Source organism: Melopsittacus undulatus, chromosome 15 (assembly GCF_012275295.1).
Source record: "Melopsittacus undulatus isolate bMelUnd1 chromosome 15, bMelUnd1.mat.Z, whole genome shotgun sequence".
Classification (NCBI taxonomy): Eukaryota; Metazoa; Chordata; class Aves; order Psittaciformes; family Psittaculidae; genus Melopsittacus; species Melopsittacus undulatus.
Genome location: NC_047541.1, coordinates 301,431 through 319,614, shown reverse-complemented (window position 1 = coordinate 319,614; position 18,184 = coordinate 301,431). Strand labels below are relative to the sequence as shown.

Below are 18,184 nucleotides of genomic sequence, written 5' to 3'. Positions count from 1 at the left end.
GCGACGCCAAAACCTTCCCCCTGTTCTGTTCCTTCTGTGCCCATAGGCTCAGTGTGCAGGCGCTGCTGTCCCCAGGGGCAGACGTGGGGTGGTTGTGCCAACTGTGCGTGCTGCTTCAGTGTCCGGATGCCTGCTGGGGACCGGGGAGCTGGAATTAAAGGTGGCGATGATGCCGGAGCCGGTGCCGGTGCCTGTCCGCGGGGGGCGGCTCCAGCGCTGGGGCGGCAGCGGCGACGCCGGGACTCGAACTCGCGGCTGAGCGGAGCGCCCCGCCCCGCGCACGTGGCCTGGGGGCTTTGCGGGCTGCCCGCGCAGCTGCCTGAGTAGAGAGGGCGGGGTCAGGCGGCTCGAGGGGCAGCCGCGGGGGCCTGGGCGGGCGCGGTCGCGGCGGGGTGACATTGGACCGGTTTGCAGCATGGCGCAGAAGCTGGTGCAGGCCCTGAGCACCCGCGGGCCGCAGCTCCTCAGCGGTGAGCGCCGGGACCGGGGCCGGGGCCGGGGGGGCCGCGGGCCGCTCGGTAAACGCGTGTTCTCCCTGCTCTGCCGCAGCCGCCGTGGCCTACTCGAAGCCGCGCCTGGCCACGTTCTGGTACTACGCCAAGGTGGAGCTGGCGCCGCCGACCCCCGGCGAGATCCCTCGGGCCATTGACGGCATGAAGTCCGTGATCAGGGGCTTCCAGACCGGCCGCCTGGCGCAGCTCACCGTCAGGGTAACGGCGGGGCGGGAGCTGGGGACACAGCACCGGGGAGGGAGCGGGCACCGCTCCGCAGCATCGCTGCTCCTCCTGCTGGGCGCTGAGCCCACGGGTCGGGCTGCTGCCTCCTGCCGTGTGTAGCAGCACATCCACGCAGGGTGAGACAGGGCTGCAGGGGTCATGTGTGCTGCAGTGGGCTTTGTCCCTGCCTGCCTGACCCTCCGAAGATGTGTGGTGGTTGGTGCCGGGCTTCCAAAGAGCCACATTTATAAGATGAATGTAAATGATACAAGATACACGTTTACATTTATCCTTTTTATTTTGGTCTGAGGAGGTTCTGCAGCCTCTTGAGGTCCTGCCAGCTGGATTCTGTAGTAATTCCTAAGACCCACTGGCTTGAAGTTCTCTGTTGGTGCCATGGAAACCAAGGGAGCTGCTCCCAAGAGACCTGAACCTGAAGGAGCTGAGAGCTGAAGCAGGTGTTCTCTTTTCTTTCAGGAAGCAGTGAGGAACGGGCTGGTGGCCACGGAGGTGCTGATGTGGTTTTACATCGGAGAGATCATAGGCAAGCGTGGCATTATCGGGTACAACGTCTGAAGGCTCGTCCTCAGTAACATCGTCCTCGGGGCCGTGTCCCCAGTCTGTATTGGGGTGGGTGACAATAAAGCCAGAACTGGTGTGAAGCTGTCATGGTCCTTTGGGGTGGTTTGGGCTTCAGTTATGTTGGTGGTGGAGACTTTCTCTGTGGAACAGGAGTCTTGCAGGGTGAGCTGAGCTTGACCATATCCATCATCTTAGCTCAGCACCAGCATGAGCTGCCCAGGAACCCCTGGGGCTGCATGTTCTCAGCCAGCTCCTGTGTACAAACCCCAGGGTAGTTCCTGCTCGCTCACATATTTCCAGAAACTCCTGTGCAGGAGGAGTACTCCCGGGCCAGCAGTCCTGCCAGGGTAACACTTGCATCTCTTTATGGTCTTGCGAGATGGTTTCTAGCCAGGATTGCTCCTTGCTGATGCTGTTCTCAGGGCTGTGTGCTCAACTCACTGGTGCACCCACAGGCCCCAGCCTGGCTGCCCTTAGTACCCCTGATGCCTTGGGGATAGCTGTTGTGCCAAGGCCACGGTGCTTCCTCTCCACCGCAGAGCTGACATCCTCAGTGCTTCACCCCAGCAAGAAGTGCCATGAGGTGCTGGTGGGTGGCGCAGGTGGGCTCACAGCACCGTGTGTTGGGTGACTGGCAGGGCATCAGTGGCAAAGCTTTTCTGGTTGAAAAGAAGGGCTCCTGACACGGTGACGGTGGCTCACAAGTGATGGGGAAACCAAGCGCAGAGGAACCCACAGCTTTCATAGGTGAGTCTGCTGTCTCAGTGTCCTAGTGCCCACTCAGGAGACCACAACTTCATTTGCGGCAGCAGCTCTGGAGAACTTTGGTACCTGGAACTCGCTGCGTGCTCCTGTTGCTCCCTTTGCTGCCCAGGACTTTGGGATTTCTCTCTCCCCTCTGAGGAGGTGACGCTTGGTGCAAATCTAACCAGGGCTGAAGCCAAATGTCCTGCCTGAGCCAGCCAGACTGAGGGATGGATGGCCCTGAAAATGGCATCTCACCGGGAGCTCTTCACTCCTCTCTTCCTGAAGCCATTGCCCAGCAGGAAGATACCGTCAGGCCCCTCAGCACAGGAAGGTGGCTCTTGATCAAGATGGACGGGGAGGATTTAAAGCATGATCTTGACTCACAGCACGTTTCTGGACCAAAGTGTGACTGTGCCGGCTGCCCCCCCCGTGGGACTTGTTCTGACCTGTGCACTTCGCTCTTGGGGCGAACACGCACAGGCCCTGGCGAGGCCTCTGTGCTGTGGGGTTCATCAGAGGCTTTATTGGGAGGATTGGGTTAAACCGGACTGGCAAAGCAGGGCAGGGCTCGGGCACGCTCCAGGCCTGGTCATGCTCCCTGAGAGACAGGCACAGTCCAATTGGGATTTCCCTCCCTGAAGTCCTGGTGGGAAGCCCCGGCGCACCCGGTCTGCAAGGAGCAGCAGCGGCAGCTCTGAAGCCCGTGGCCTGCAGGAGCTCTCCGGTGCTGCTCACCCCGCAGAGCCCCCTGCGCGGCCGCCTCCGCTGCCGGACACAGGTATCTCCCGTTCGCCAGGCCGGTAACCGGTACCGGTGTGCTCCCCGGGGCGGGCCCCGCCTCCGCCCCGGCCGTGACGGGTGCTGCCACCGGGAGTGCCCGCCCCGCGCCCTCCCGCCTCGCCGCGGCCCCGCCCGCCCGCAGGGCTCCCGCCGGGCCCGGAGCTACGGACGCTGGCGGCGGGGCCGCCTATGCCGTATGCGCGGCACCGGGTCCCGGCTCCTCTGCCCTCCCTCGGCATGGGGCCGCGGTTATGCCGCCTGCTCGCGGGCCCTATTGCGGCACGCAGGTTCCGGGGAGCTCCGCGGAGGGGCCCCGCGCCTGGATGGGCCGCCGAGCTATGAGGTGCTGCGGCGGCGGCAGGCTGCGCTATGCAGGAAGGGGGGCCGCGCAGGAGCTCGCGCCCGGGCACCTGCATATCGCCCAGCGTTATGCCCGGCTAGCACCCGTCGCTAATGGCTTACACAGGCGCCGGGGCGGCGGGATGGCGGAGCCCCGCAACCTGCATGGAGCCCGCTGTTATGCAGCACCTCTAAGGGCCGGCTAGGCGGTATCCAGGGCGCGGGGCGCGGCCCGGCCCCGCTCTCTGGCTCGTCGCCTCACAGTAAAGATGGCGCACAGCGGTCGGTGGCGCTTCCCTGCCCGGCCCGGCAGCGGCGGCTGGGGCCGCCGGGGGCTGGGAGGGTCCCGGCTGCGGGTGCCGGCGGTGCGGAGCCTGCGGCCCGCGGAGCCGGCGGCAGCACCGGCGGCGGCGGGCGAGGGGGAGCGCGGCGGCCCGTGCTCCGGCGGGGCGGCGGGAAGCGGGGGAGGCGGGGCAGCGCCGGGCTCCGGCGGCTCCGCGGGCCCCGCGGCCGGGGTGGGACCCGGCTTCGACGCGGCGCTCCAGGTCTCGGCCGCCATCGGCATCAACCTGCGGCGGTTCCGCGCGGCCTGCGGCGCCGAGGCGGGCAGCGGAGAGGTGAGCGGGGCGGGGGCGGGGGGAGGGCGCGGCGCGGCCCGCGGGTCCCGGCCCGCAGCATCCCCGGCGGTGCGGGCGCAGCCCCTCCCGCAGCCCCTGCCCGCGCCGCCGGTCACACCCCCCCTGCGCGGCCCGCGCCGCCGCTGCCGCTGCCCGCACAAAGGGCGCGCCCGCCGCCTCCTGCCCGCGGGCGGGGAGGGGGTCGCAGGGGGAGCCCGGCGGGGGGGGGGGGAGGAACGGCGCCCTCCGCGCCGCGCGGTCCCTCCCCGCGCACGCGACTCGCGGCCGGTGCGCCCTCCCCGCCGCCGCCTCCATTATCCTGCGCGCTCCCGGAGGTAGGACCGGGCCGGGGGGGGCGGCGGCCGCGCTGCCCGCGGGGGGCGGTGCGGGGCCGGGCGCGCGGCTCTGCTGCCTGCGGAGGATGCTCTGCGGGGAACGCGGCCTTTCCCCGGGAGCCGCGGCGCGGGGGGAGCGCGGCATCCTCCGCCTCGCCGCCCGGTGCGGCGGGGCCCGGCGCGGTGCGGCCGCTGCCACCCGAGCGCTGCCTGCGGCTTTCCTCCTTTCTCCTCCTTTTTCCTCCGTTTTCCCGTAGCTGCTCCTTTTCCTGCCTTCATTTTAATTTCTGTCCAAGCCTTTCGAAGGCAGCCAGAGCAGGAGTCTGACAACAGCCCACCCACTGACAGCACAGGGAAGACATGATGGGGGTGTGTTGCTTACTATGAGCTGCAGCACCGCTTTCCCCCAGCCCTTGCTTTGCATCACTTGTTAGCTGCGTCCTTGCGCCAGCACAAGAATTCCCAGGGCTTTTGTGGCAGGAGCCGTGTTGGTTTGTTCAAGGCCAGGTCTGTCTGTTCTCAGGCAGGTTGTCAGCTGCGGAGTGGGAGAGCCTCTGTTGATGTTTTGCTGGTTTCAGGAGCACTTCCTTGGTTTCTCCCTCGCTGGCCATATCTGAGTTTGTTAAAGAAACTTTATTAAAAATAGAGGTCTCTGTGCCTCTCAGCCTGGTTTGGGTGCGCGCTCTCGAGTGCTCTGCAGTGGAGCTGCTCACCCACTGCTCAGCTGGAGTCACTCCTGGGCTGCAGGGTTCCGGCTGCAGTACTGGGTTGGCATTGCATGCCCAGGGCTGGTCCTGGAGCTCTTGTCACCTTGGTGCCCACCACTGCGGGTGTCACCTGGAGCTGCTCTCCGCAGCCCTCTTACCCAAAGCCTGGGTCTGAAGAGCTGCTGTTTAGGGCACTTGTACGTTCTCTGTCTGTAGTAGACTGGGTGCAGTGGAATTTACCAGGTCTGCTTGAAAGTAGTCAGTGCATCTCCAGAGTTGGTTCAGTGGCAGAAATGCCTGAAATCCGCCAACCAACGCAGCCACAGAGGTAACAAGTTGCAAGAGGTTGGGGGCAGGCAACCTGCTTTTTGCTTGCTTTTCTCTGAGTTGACACTGGTTGCTTGGGTTTTACTTGAATTCCAGTTGTCTTAAAGTGGGGTTTTTTCATCTCAGAATCCCTCCAAAACATCTTCAGAAGGTCTATGGGAGTTTGGCCTCTGGGGCATCCTTGCTTTAAAATAATATCAGTATGTTCATGGTGCCAGTAGCTGATGGAGACAGGGTCTCTTGTAACTGAAGAAGCTTATTTCTTGCATTGCTTTTCTAGTTAGCTGCTAAAAGCTTCTGTCTAATAACATGACATACTGGGGAAAGTTATGTTCATGTCTTTGTGGCTTGGTGTCAGCACACTGAGCTTCACCTGGGCTCTCAGGAGCAGGGAGAAAAGGGGAAGACCCCAGACCTTTTCCTCACCCCAGGTTTGCACAGTGTACTGGTGTCTTTGGGTGCACATTCAGGTTCAGTTAGCTCACCAAGCTGATTTTTTTCTTTGGGTGATGCTTGAGAAATGGAGCTGTTCTGCACTGAAGGACCTCATTCTCCTGAACATGACTGCATGTTTTATAGTCATAGTAAAGATGGCAGTGCTGCTGCTGGCCACCAGAAGCAGTAGGCTGAGCTCTTCCCTCCTGCTGGGTGAGTGTGCAGGATGCAGGAAGAGTTCCAGCACACGTGGATGCCCCCCAGGCTCCCCTTTAGGGGAGGGGGCGGCTGAGCATTGGTGTTGAAATAGTGAAGTTCTGGGGCTGTGTGGTACCCTGCTTTGGGTGCTGTTCTTCTCGAAAGGGGCTTCCAGAAGACCCTGCTGACCAGGGCTCACCAGTCCTTTGAATTAAGTGCCTGGTGCTTACACTGTTCTCCGTGGGGCTGAGGCATCACTTGTGTAACTACCTGTTACACTTGGTCCTCATCTCGTCTCCTCAGTTGTGTTGTGGGATGGAGCAGACTTTGTGGGGTGGCCCCGTGTAGTCCGGGTTTTGGGTGACACTGTAGGAACCCCTGGCTGTCACTGCAGCTCTGTGTGTCACTGACTTATCCTGAAACCGGCTTGCTTTAAGGGAGCAACATTACAATACCTGACTTTGGCACCACAGGAGTAGTTGGCTTTTTTGCCCAGTAAAGCTGTAAGTGGTTGAACACGGCGGCATTTGCACTGTGTGTCACCCTTTCTGCTTGATGTGAGTGGCACTTCCCAACAGGGGACATTTGGCTGTGCTTTCTTGATTTGTTACATCAATATTTGGTATAGAAACAGCTTATGCATCATTGTTAGATATCTGCTGTGCCTGTCAGTTGAGAGCTCCCTTCCCGCCTCTCAACTTTAATTGAAGCTTTGGGACATAAAAGCTGAGCATGTTGGATGCATGTTGACAGTTTACTCCATAAATCTGCATTGGCTTGAGAGCTGCAGGGACTCGAGGTTTGCAGTGGAACGCGGTGGCAGTGACAGTGTCTGTAGTAGCACTGCTGCTGCTGCATTTATACACAGCTCGTAATGTTTTACGAGGTGTGTGTTGGAGTCAGGGATGTTCACCCATGGCTTGTTTTGAGTTGGTACCAGATCCATGTGCTGGGAGGAAGGAGTGGCTTCGCTCCTGCCGTGGTCACGCCTCAGCTGCGAGTGTTAATACTCCCTTTCCTCCACAGGCATTACAGTTGTGCCGCCTGCCTCCAAAGTCCCTTTCCCAGCTGATGCTGGGCGGTTGCTGCGAAACCACCTGGTGCTCAGTCTGTGAGGTTGTGGTGCTGAGCCCTGCCCGGTACTGCATGCACCTGGGGAGAGAACTGCCTGTAGGCACTGATGTAGAACCAGAGGCACGGTGGAGGCAGTGTGGACCACGGCCCCAGAGGTGGAGGGCTTCTGCTTGCTTTTTGTTCTTGCTGAAGATTCAGGTGCTCCTTTGTCAGAAGCTTGAAGATAAAGTGCAAGTTTTAATCATCCCGGCAAGTATTGATGATTCGGGCAGCATTACACTGTATGGACACTCTTGGGAGTGGTTTTGTGAAGCTTTTTTGGGGAAGGAGTGTGGGGTTCCCTGTAAGAAGCTGTTCTCTGTGGCAGTGCTGTCACTGGCAGAAGTGATGGGCAGGTGAGGTGGTTTCAATGCACACTGACAGGTTTGCTCCAGGGACTTTTTGGCATTTGGGTTCCTGCAGCTGGAAGCACAGGACAGCCTCTTGCTGTGCTCAGTCCCCTCGGGTCAGTCCTGTGCACCAGCAGGAAGTGAATTATCAAACCCTAAGGACGAAGGATACCATGAAATTCCCAAAGAGGGGCCAGCTGTTCCCCACTGAGCCAAGGTGCAGAGCAGAGCTCGACTTCATCACCACTTCTGTGCTTTGCCAGGTGGACGCATTTCTGTAGGAGAGGAAGATGAGTTTGTCACTGCTGAAGATGGCTGTTAATGCATCGATACAATAACTTTAAGGCATATCCGAAGTTTGGCAACCAGCTGCTTTGATGTGTTGGGCAGCTTTGTTACATCTGTGTTAATTTAGCAACAAGCTCTAGAAATCTTTCCCTTTCTTAGTTGTCCAAGTCTGTGTGAAGTGTTACTTTCTAACTGTCTGTTATGGAACCAGGAGAGACAGGTTACAGTTGCCAGGGCATGATGTTGCCAGTGATCTCTTAGAAGAGCTTGGGAAGCATTGGTCTTGCTTTGGTTACAGAGTAAATCTTTCTCTGTAGCAGCCTGGCTGCCCCTCTTTCCTGGAGGTGGTACTGAAAGCTTGTTGCAACCAGAATGAGACTGTTTCCAGTGCTCTGAAGAGCATCTCAGAGCATTCAGAGTGGAAATTGTAAACGGGAATTTCTCAATCCCGGAGGCAACCAGCGCTCTGTGGAAAATGGGGACCAAGTGCATTCAGTTAGTGGGCTGCTGCTGGTGACTTGGCTGGTGGGCAGGGGTCTGGCTGGTTGTAACCTCTGACACTGGGTGTACTCGATGTCCTGGCAGATGAAACTGCACTGCACACTTTGTAACACTGCCAGGATGGGGCTTACTGTGCTTCAGCCCAGTAAAGAGCAGCTCTTCCTAATCCTGCAGTCCAAGGAGCTCATTCGGGAGGCTGCAGCCCTGCTCATGGTTGTATTCTCATGGTACACTGCATGGCAGCAGCAGGGTGTACCTGCCTGTTGGTGCAGCTTGGGGTGGTTGTGTGTCAGTGACCAGGTGAGAGCTGCTCTGTGCTCTCAGGACACACTGTGCATGTCAGTGTTGTCTCGGGGTGAAGGCCCTGCAGAGTTGTGCATTGCTCCCATCACTCCCGTTCAGAGCTGTCCTCTAATGAGAGACTGAAAGGGCAAGCAGACCCTCAGCCAGGTCAGTACCCAACAATAACCCCAAGTGCTCTACTGCTCCTTAGCGACCCTGCATCATGAGCATCCGCTTGGGAAGCTTCTCTTGAATTCCCATATGGCTGCTCCCGACATGAGCATAGAGCGTGTCCAGCATTTCTCTTGGGGTTACTGATTGCCAGCCTCCGAGGACATTTACCCTGCTGAAGGAAGAGGAGTCTGTTCCATATTGTGCCGTAGTTACCAAGCAGGCTTTGGAGCGAGCTGCTATAAATAGCTTCTCTCTTTCCAAGAAGATGTGTAATTGGGGCCAAACCCAAGATGGTGAAGGGGAAGAAAAGTGCAGCATTGTTCAGATGACTCTTGTAAAACTCAACAAACCTTTTCAAGAGCCGATTGAACAGCTCCATTGCTGCTTTAGTGCTTTTGACAGCTTTGAGGACAGTTCTGTGCAACTCTGGCCACCTGCAGTGGTACAAGCTGCAGTGTTACTCCACAGACACAGGTTGGAGCATCAGGCAGTGCCTGCAGGATAGTTTCTCACTTGAAGGTGGGTTTTCCTCTGAGACCTTTAGCTGGAAATTCTCTGAAAAGTAGGTTTGCTCAGGAAGGTTGCAGTAGAGAAGTGCTTGCAACTTTTCTGTTCTCCTCGTAGCTGGGCTACTGCAGGAAAAGCCCTTCTTCATCTGCTTGCAGCTTTAAGGTCAGGTAATGTTTGGGTAGGAGATGAACGTGGAAGCTCTGCTGCCTGTGGAGGGATCGACCCTTGTCTGCTTTGTTGGGCTTTGTGTCTCACACCTGAGGCAGACCTTATCTCATCTGTTTATGTATCATCCCCAGTGACCTTTTTTGTGTTGCATTATTCTTTCTCAGGTAAATGAGGTCATGCTCAAAATCATTATGGTTTTTAATCACTCGCCATCTGTCAGGCTTTATAGTCACTTCTGGAAAACTGGAGGGAGGATGTTCCTGCTTCCTGTGCCTCAGAACTGTGTTTGATGTACGATGCCGGCTTGGTGGCCTGGCCGTGCTCGGTGGCCTTCTTTGTCTTCCCCGATGGGTTCCAAGGCTGCCCTCTGAGGTGGTGACTTGAGGCCATCGGTACACTCAGGAACAGCACCGAGCAGATGCGAACAACGTACTGAGCGTGCTACTTGTAGTTGCAAACAGAGCCAAAGGGAGGCTTTTGTGGAGGGAGCTGTTTCACTGTAGGCACTTTTGGTGGCTGCTCAGTAGGAAATGATAAAAAATGAGCATTCCCAGGATACTGGGCCAGGGATGGGGATTCCTCCTGTTGAAATCACAGTGGGCACTCACCTTCCTTCAGGCCCAGTGTTGTGTTCTGGGCAGAAGAGTAGTGAGCATAAAATACACTTCTGTGGCACGACAAAGGCACTTTTGGGCACCAGACCGGCAGGTCCCAACCTCAGGTGCATCCTTGTTTCCAGCTGCACGCACTCAGCCCCTGGCAGCTCTGTTGTTAGATGGGAGGTTGTTTGCATTTGCAGCTGCTGAGGCTCTGTTGAATATTGCTCTTGGTTACCAGAAGATTGCATTTGTTGGCCAAGAGCAAGCGTTTCACACGCACTTAAATTGGGTGCAAGGAACTGATTTTAGTGCAAAGGATTATTATTTTAGATGACACTGAACTTGCCTCTCTGGGCAGGGGTGGGCTCTTCCTCAACCTTGGAAATAAGTCTGTATCTGTTACTCTTCCTGAAAAGCATTTGTTTGCTTTAGTGTTTGGTGGTTTAAATCGTGTGTTGGAAACGCGACGAGTCCTTAGAGCAGAGTACAGCGGCAGTGCGCAGGGAGGGCTCTGCGCTCGGGTGTGCTCCTGCTGTCCTTGCTCACCGAGCAGTCTGTAGGGTTCTCCTCCAAGGGCTGTACACGTGCCTTGAGAGGCTTCTGCTGGCAGCAGTAATTCCTGTTTTCTTGGGGGAGATGAGCTCTCATGCGCAGGAGCTGGTTTCACTCCGCCTGCCTCTATGCCCAGTGTGCGCTGTGTGCACGTGCTGTGTGTTTGGAAATGCTGCAGATCTCAGTTCTGGCGGGCTAAGGAAGGTGAGTGGCTGCTCCCTTTGCATTCCTGACCTGGGCTGGTGGTGGGCAGCCTGCTGTTCCTGCTGCATCCACAGCATTTGGGCCACTTCAGCCCCAGTTTGCCTCCGTCACCAGGCTCTCCCCTTGGTGGTGCCGGGGACCCTTTTTCTTCTCGCTGCGGGGTTGTGCTTGCAGGATCAGCATTGGGAAGTGGTGATAGGGAAAGGTCTGGGTGGGTGTCTGTGTGATGTGAGGATCCTTGGGTAGAAACAACACATTTTGGTGTAATTTTATTTCTTTTGGATTACTTTGTCATCGCTTTTTCACATTTCCTGGGCATTGCTGCTGCAACGGCGCAGAGCAGAGGAGGAACAGGGATGTAAGGAGGAAAGGCAGAACTGTCCCCTGCTCCACAGCACATGCTGATAGTTCCTTACAAGAATGATGAACTGCATTATCTGTGGTGAAAACTTGAATGGCTTCTGTTCAGGCTGTTTACTGTATCTGTATTGTTTGAGGCTGAGAAACAGTGTGTCTTGGGCCTTGCTGCTTTTTACCTCTTAGACACAGGTACAGGTCTCTGTGCATGTATTTTAATGTCCTTAAACTGTGCTTTCAGTAGCAAAGACTCTTCTCATGGTCCATCCTGGAGAGAGATGAATTGGAAATGTCATGTAGAAAGCAGAGGCAGAAGGCAGCACTGTTTTGCCAAAGCGTTTCATCAGCTACTCCAGGAAAGGTCATTTCCTTACACACCTCAGCTTCTGTTCAGGATGTTGCACCTTTTCACTTTCAGGATGCTGTTTCTATAACAACTTGAGTCCACACGGAGCCCTGAGAGCAGCCAGCACTGCACTAATAACTCTAGCACGCAGCCAGGGTGACATCTTGCTTTAAAGAAGCAAGCAACAAGTGACATCCCTGATTTCAGAGTTCAGAGGCAACTTAATGCTGGCAAACATAAACCCTGGAGGTGAAATCAGACTAGGAGAATTGGAGCAATGTACACACAAAACCGTGTCACAAATTCTGGTGGCAGATGAGCAGGATTGACAGCTTTGCACCCTCCCTGAAAAACCTGTCTGAATGTGAGCATGGTGCCTTCAGTGTCAGAGCTCTGTGATGAAGTCAAATTTATATCTCTGCTGAAGGCAAAGCCTGAAGTGAATTAAAGAAAACCCCAACCCAACAACAGAAACCACTTTTCTTGTAATCAAGGGTCAGTTGTTAACATGAGTGCCCACAATGTTCCATAATGTTCCCTATGTGGCTACTAATTTCATTGTTCTTTGAAATGCAACAGCTAGTAAAGGTTGTGGTCTGTGAGCAAGAAATGCTTTCCTAGTGGTGACTTTGCTGGGAAACACAGGAGAAGAAACACCCTGTGGTGCCTCTGGGAGAAAGCCTGTTCTGCCATCTTACCAGTTTGTGGTGTTTCTGGTGCTATTTAGTGCTGTGGCATGCTCTGACTCCCAGGGTGCATGAGCAAAGCCTGCATTTGGGGATGGCTCTGCCTTCCTGTCAGTAGCTTTACCCTAACTTGTTCCTTAGCCAGGCTTGGAGGTTCTTGTGTGATGGAACCGATGGACGGGATTCATCAGGAGGCACATGCACCTTCGGAGGGTCCAAAAAGGCCCTGAAATCATGTAGTTTCCTTCCAGAGGTTATAAGCATTGAATTATAGACCTCAGATGCTTCTGCTCATCCAGAGAGGCTTTTGCATAAGTCTGGAGGAAGTTGGTTGACATTTCTACTAGAAAAATAAACCTGGAGACACTTCTTTGGCTGGAGTATGCCTTTAGGGCAGTTTGATTAATAGCTTGGAGGAGGAGGCCTTTGTGCTTTGATATGAGCAGCAGATTTTGTGCATTAAGAGTTTGTTTCCATATATACTTGCCCTTTGTTTCTTTTTGATCGTTCTGTAGCAGCCTTATACATACATACAAAAGTTGTGTTTCCTCTTGAGCAATTGTTTAGTAGGAGAACAAATGCCTGTGTATGTCACTGGGGGAGGGAAGATCCTCTGGAATCCTTTTGTGCTGTGATGGCAGTGAAGTTCGTTTCAATGTTAATAGCCACATCTTCAAATTTGCACCTGCTTTCTCATTGCAGGATGAACAGTTTCTAGGTTTCGGTTCAGATGAAGAAGTCAAAGTGCAAAGCCCCGCAAGGTCCCCCACAGGTACGTTCAAAGGGCAGGGTGGGATGTTGACTTGTGTGTTCTCTCTTGTGATGGATTTGCTGTGCCTGTCCTCTTTGTTCCATCAAATCTGACCCACTGTAAAAACCAAACCTGTCTTTGGAGTTGACCCCCTTATTTTCAGACTCTGTAAGTCTGGTCTGTTATGGAACAGGGAAAGTGAGTCAAAGAGTGATATTGATGAAACCAGTGCCTGAAACCTCATGTGAGTGTTTTGGAGAGGCAATTCTTTTAATAGTAAGGATCTAAAACTGGTTTGAGTATTTCAGTATCTTTCAGTAGACACATTGTTGCCTATAACTGGAACCTTTGCTTTGAGGAGCCCATGGAAAGCCCTGCTCGCAGGGTGTTCCATGTGAAGAACCATGCGTGTGCTCAGAGCTCTGGGAGCACCAGAGCTACCCAGGAGTAGCTGGGTTGGGGAAAATGCCTTTAAATGACCTGGTAAGGGTGAGTAATCAAGTCTTGCACATCTGCCTGTGAGTCCAAGTCAGTGCCAAGTGCAGACTGTGTTGCAAGGCTAAAACTAGAGTAGGTTTTAGTAAATTGCCTTGTGTCAGCCCCTCCCTTGCACTGGTGCTTGCATTACTGACCCATCTCTCAGCAGTGCAGATGGATGGTACTGGAGGAGAAGGATTTCTTTTTCCCCTCCAAGTAGCTGTGATCTGCTTAAAAAAGAAAGAAAAACATTTTTTTAATGTGTTTGAAAGATGGCACGTGCCCTTGGGAATTATTGTTCCCTTTCAGTGTCAGGTTGAGAGTAGGCTTGTGCCATTGCACATACAGCTTTGTGAAAAGGCAGAGAGGTTTGTTAGGAAACCTTGTTTCCAACCTTGTTGGACTGTGTTCTTTGCATGTATCGATAAAAATGCAAGCCATACAGGCAGTGTGACTGACACTGAGTTAAGTGTGATGCGGGTGATGCTGATCTGACACTCGGGCAGTTTAATGTATCCTCTGCATTCTCTGCTTCCCTCCCAGTTAAATCTAGTCCACGCAAGCCTCGTGGGAGGCCTCGGAGCAGTTCTGACCGGAGTTCCACCGTGCTGTCAGACTCATCATCAGTGTGTTCCCCTTCAAGCAAGTCTGAAACCACATCTATGGAGAAAGTCAAGAAGAAGGATTTGAAGAGTGGGGAAAAAAGGCGAGGAAGACCTCCAACGCTTACAAGTGTGAAGTTCAAATTGTCACAAGTGAAGGACGCGTCGGACATTCAAAAGGGCAGCAAAGAGGAAAAAGAAAGTCTGAAGAAAATCAAAAGGTCACCATCCACTACATTTCAGCAAGCAACAAAGATCAAGAAATTAAGAACGAGTAAACTCTCCCCACTGAAATCTAAATTTAAACCCGGGGCAAAACTTCAGATTGGGAGGAAGAGCGTTCAGATCGTGCGCAGGAGGGGCCGTCCGCCATCCTCTGAGCGTTTAAAGACATCCTCCACCTTGGTCATGAACTCGCAGCTGGAGAAGCCCCAGAGGATTCGCAAGGAGAAGGATGGCACACCACCTCTTACCAAGGAGGAGAAGACAGCTGTCAGGCAGAGTCCACGCAGGATTAAGCCCGTTAGGATTATACCTTCCACCAAAAGGACGGATGCCACGATTGCAAAGCAACTTTTGCAGAGGGCTAAAAAGGGGGCACAGAAGAAGATTGAGAAAGAGGCGGCCAAACTGCAGGGCAGGAAGGGCAGAACCCAGCTCAAGAACATTCGCCAGTTCATCATGCCTGTTGTGAGTGCGATCTCTTCCCGGATTATCAAAACACCAAAGCGGTTTATTGAGGACGAAGACTACGATCCTCCCATCAAGATATCCAGACTGGAATCTACACCCAACAGCAGGTTCAGTGCCACGTCTTGTGGCTCCAGCGAGAAGTCCAGCGCCGCCTCCCAGCATTCGTCCCAGATGTCTTCAGACTCCTCACGCTCCAGCAGCCCCAGTGTGGACACATCAACAGACTCTCAGGCTTCCGAGGAGCTGCAGACGCTTTCTGAGGAGCGGAGCAACACTCCAGAGGTCCACGCGCCACTGCCTGTTTCTCAGTCCCCTGAAAATGATAATGGTGATAGGAGAAACAGGAGGTTTTCGATAACAGAAAGAAGTTTTGGCCAGAGGACTACTAAAAAGCTGTCGGCCTTGCCCAGCGTGCCGCAGCAGCAGTCCTCTTCCTCTCCTCCTCCCCCCCTGCTCACTCCCCCACCACCACTACAGCCTGCTTCCAGCATCTCGGACCATACCCCCTGGCTGATGCCTCCCACCATACCATTGGCCTCCCCCTTCCTTCCCGCTTCTGCCGCGCCGATGCAAGAGAAACGTAAGTCAATTTTGCGAGAGCCGACGTTCAGGTGGACCTCCCTGAAGCATTCCCGTTCGGAGCCACAGTACTTCTCCTCAGCAAAATATGCCAAAGAGGGTCTTATTCGCAAACCGATATTCGATAACTTCAGGCCTCCGCCACTGACACCAGAGGACGTCGGCTTTGCGTCTGGTTTCTCAACCCCTGGTGCGACGGCTCCAGCACGCCTCTTCTCTCTTCAGTCCGGAGCGAGGTTTGACATGCACAAGAGAAGTCCCCTGCTGAGAGCACCCAGGTTCACACCGAGCGAGGCCCACTCCAGGATCTTTGAATCTGTCACTCTGCCCTCATCGGTCGGGCGCACCACTGCAGGGGCCTCTGCCACTGGTGTCTCCTCTCGGAAGAGGAAGAGGAGAGTGTTCAGCCCCATCCGCTCGGAACCCAGATCTCCTTCGCACTCCATGAGGACAAGAAGTGGGAGACTTAGTACCTCTGACCTGACAACGCTCACCCCTCAGTCTTCTGTCTCTTCCTCATTAACAAGCATTTCTGTTAGTTCTCTTGCCACTAGTGCCTTAAATTCAACTTTCACTTTTCCTTCCCATTCCCTAACGCCGTCTGGGGAATCGGCAGAAAGAAGCCAGAGACCAAGGAAGCAGACGAGCACTCCAGCAGAGCCCTTCCCTTCCAGCAGCCCTGCTCCTCTCTTCCCCTGGTTCACGTCAAGTCCCCAGACAGAGAGAGGCAGGAACAAGGACAGGGCGGCAGAGGAACTCTCCAAAGATAAAGATGCTGACAAAAGCCTGGAGAAGGACAAAAGCAGAGAGAAAGACCGAGAGAGAGAGAAGGAGAACAAACGGGAGTCAAGGAAGGAGAAAAGGAGGAAAGGGTCGGAAATCCAGAGTAGCTCTGCCTTGTTCCCTGTAGGTAAAATGCCCAAAGAGAAAGTTGTCAGTGAGGATGTCGCAGCATCATCATCTGCCAAAAAAACAGGCGGGCGGAAGAAGTCTGCGGCACTCGAGCCTGCGGCAGACGCTTCCGCCGTGGCACTGCCCGACGCCGCAGCCAGCAAAACCAAAACATCCAAGAAAGGTAGGGGAGGGTTAGACAAGTCAGACCTGGACATCAGTCCCGCCGTGCCCTCTTTGGAGAAGGAAAAAGCCCTGCGTCTCTCTGCTCCTTCGTCCAGCACCGTTAAACATTCCGCTTCTTCCATCAGCTCTATGTTGGCTCAAGCAGACAAACTGCCAATGACTGACAAGAGGGTGGCCAGTCTTCTGAAAAAGGCAAAAGCCCAGCTCTACAAGATTGAGAAGAGCAAGTCCCTCAAACAAGCAGATCAGCCAAAAGCACAGGTATTCCCTTTTCCAAGTTGTTTTGTTGTTTGCTGGGGTGCATCTTGTCTTGCACTGGAAGTAAACAGTAGGTTTCATATCGTAAACGTGAAGAATGAACACGCAGAGCCGGGCAGCTGTTAGTGCAACAGATGACAAATGGCCTAAGACCGAGAAACCCTGCACAGAAGCTGAGGGGGAGAGGGAGCTGCTGTGTGGTCACCCTGGGGGGGGAGCCCCGTCCTTTTTAAGTAGAACCTCTTGTTCTCTTGAGTTTATCCTCGCTGGGCTCATCCGGGCTTACGAGGCTGAGAGTCCTTACATTTACCCCGATTCTGGCTAAGTGCAAGATACAGACAAACTCTTTTTCAGTAGCTTAGAAGTTTGTTACATGTTTCCCAGCCTTTCTCAGGGATACTGTCTGTTCCCATGTTCTGAACTCTAGGGACAAGAGAGCGATTCATCGGAAACATCGGTCCGAGGACCACGAATCAAGCATGTTTGCAGGAGAGCAGCCGTTGCGCTGGGCCGCAAACGAGCAGTCTTCCCAGATGACATGCCCACTCTGAGTGCCTTACCATGGGAAGAGCGGGAGAAGATACTGTCTTCCATGGGGAATGATGGTGAGTTAGGGTTTTTAGTCTTCACCTCTGGCTTCATACAAAGCCAGCTTTGGCTGACTGCTTAAGCCAGACTGCTTTCAATGGTTAAGGAGGGAGGGCAAGCGTGTTAAAGAGCTCAAACAGGGTGAATCCTGTCTGCTGTTGCTAGCTGTTCTAATTGTGTTCTGCACTGAACTTCTCATTTGCTGAGGGGTGTGTGTGCATGTACATATGTACAGGTACACACGTGTGTGTGCGCTTGCACTCACACGTGCCCCGTGTGTAGCTCTGCAGCTGTTCCTGCCCTTAGGGAAATAAATTCCATGAGCAAATTAGACACTTGGAACATCCTTTGGCATCAGTGAATTTATACTAGAAACTTTCTTGACAGATAAGTCATCGATAGCTGGCTCAGAAGAGGCTGAACCTCTTGCTCCACCGATCAAGCCGATTAAGCCGGTTACCAGGAATAAGGCACAACAAGAACCTCCAGTGAAGAAGGGCCGACGCTCGAGGCGCTGTGGACAGTGTTCAGGCTGTCAGGTTCCAGAGGACTGCGGTGTCTGTACCAACTGTCTAGACAAACCCAAGTTTGGTGGGCGCAACATAAAGAAGCAGTGCTGCAAGTAAGTGTGTGAGAAACAGTTCAGCCCATCCCTGTGCTGCCTGGGATGAGCACACCCGTGCTTTGGGACAGGGAGCCCTGGAGCATGGGCTTGGAGTGAATTTGCCCTGGGCTGAGGCTGGATCACAGCAGGGGAAGGTAACAGTGGGATTTAGGAGATGAGATCCCGCTTCAAGTTGTGCTTGTTTCTGAAGTTCACTTCTGGTTTATTCTCCCCAGCTTGATGGGAACTGGCATGGCACAGAAAACGTTTGGTTTGAGACCAGTGACTTTGATTAGGCAGTGTGGGTTTCTGGGGGGAAGGCAGCACAGACTCTCATTCTCCCACATTGCATTCATGTAGAGCTGATGTTTTGGAGATGACGTTTATCTGGTGTATATACACTTGGTATAACAAAGGTGTCTCTGGATGTCATTAAGCAGTATTGCCCTTCCACGTTTTTTCCTATCAGTTTTCACACGTATCACTTCGCCCGAACCTTTTGCTTTTTCAAAATGCTACATTAAATTGATCTTATCAGACAAGATAATCTTGTCTGAAAAGGCAGCAGGTGAAGTGGCACCGATAGAGATTGCTGCAGCATGAGAGCCATTTCCACAGCATAGCTGTGAGGATCGCTGTGCG

The 18,184-nt window shown here is 54.3% G+C and overlaps 2 protein-coding genes across 2 annotated transcripts in view; both read left to right on the top strand.

Moving 5' to 3' along the window:
• The first annotated feature begins 312 nt into the window (after positions 1–312).
• ATP5MG (ATP synthase membrane subunit g) lies at positions 313–1,378 on the top strand. Its single transcript, XM_034069544.1, has 3 exons — positions 313–470; positions 550–710; positions 1,194–1,378. The coding sequence occupies exons 1-3, from the start codon at positions 416–418 to the stop codon at positions 1,290–1,292; spliced, it is 315 nt and encodes a 104-aa protein (XP_033925435.1). The 5' UTR covers positions 313–415; the 3' UTR covers positions 1,293–1,378.
• A 2,055-nt stretch (positions 1,379–3,433) lies between these two features.
• KMT2A (lysine methyltransferase 2A) overlaps positions 3,434–18,184 on the top strand; it is a 40,541-nt gene continuing 25,790 nt past the window's right edge. Inside the window, exons 1-5 of the mRNA XM_034069491.1 lie at positions 3,434–3,781; positions 12,616–12,685; positions 13,685–16,353; positions 16,778–16,955; positions 17,326–17,560. Coding sequence (XP_033925382.1) covers positions 3,434–3,781; positions 12,616–12,685; positions 13,685–16,353; positions 16,778–16,955; positions 17,326–17,560 — 3,500 coding nt within the window. The remainder of the gene's footprint in view (positions 3,782–12,615; positions 12,686–13,684; positions 16,354–16,777; positions 16,956–17,325; positions 17,561–18,184) is intronic.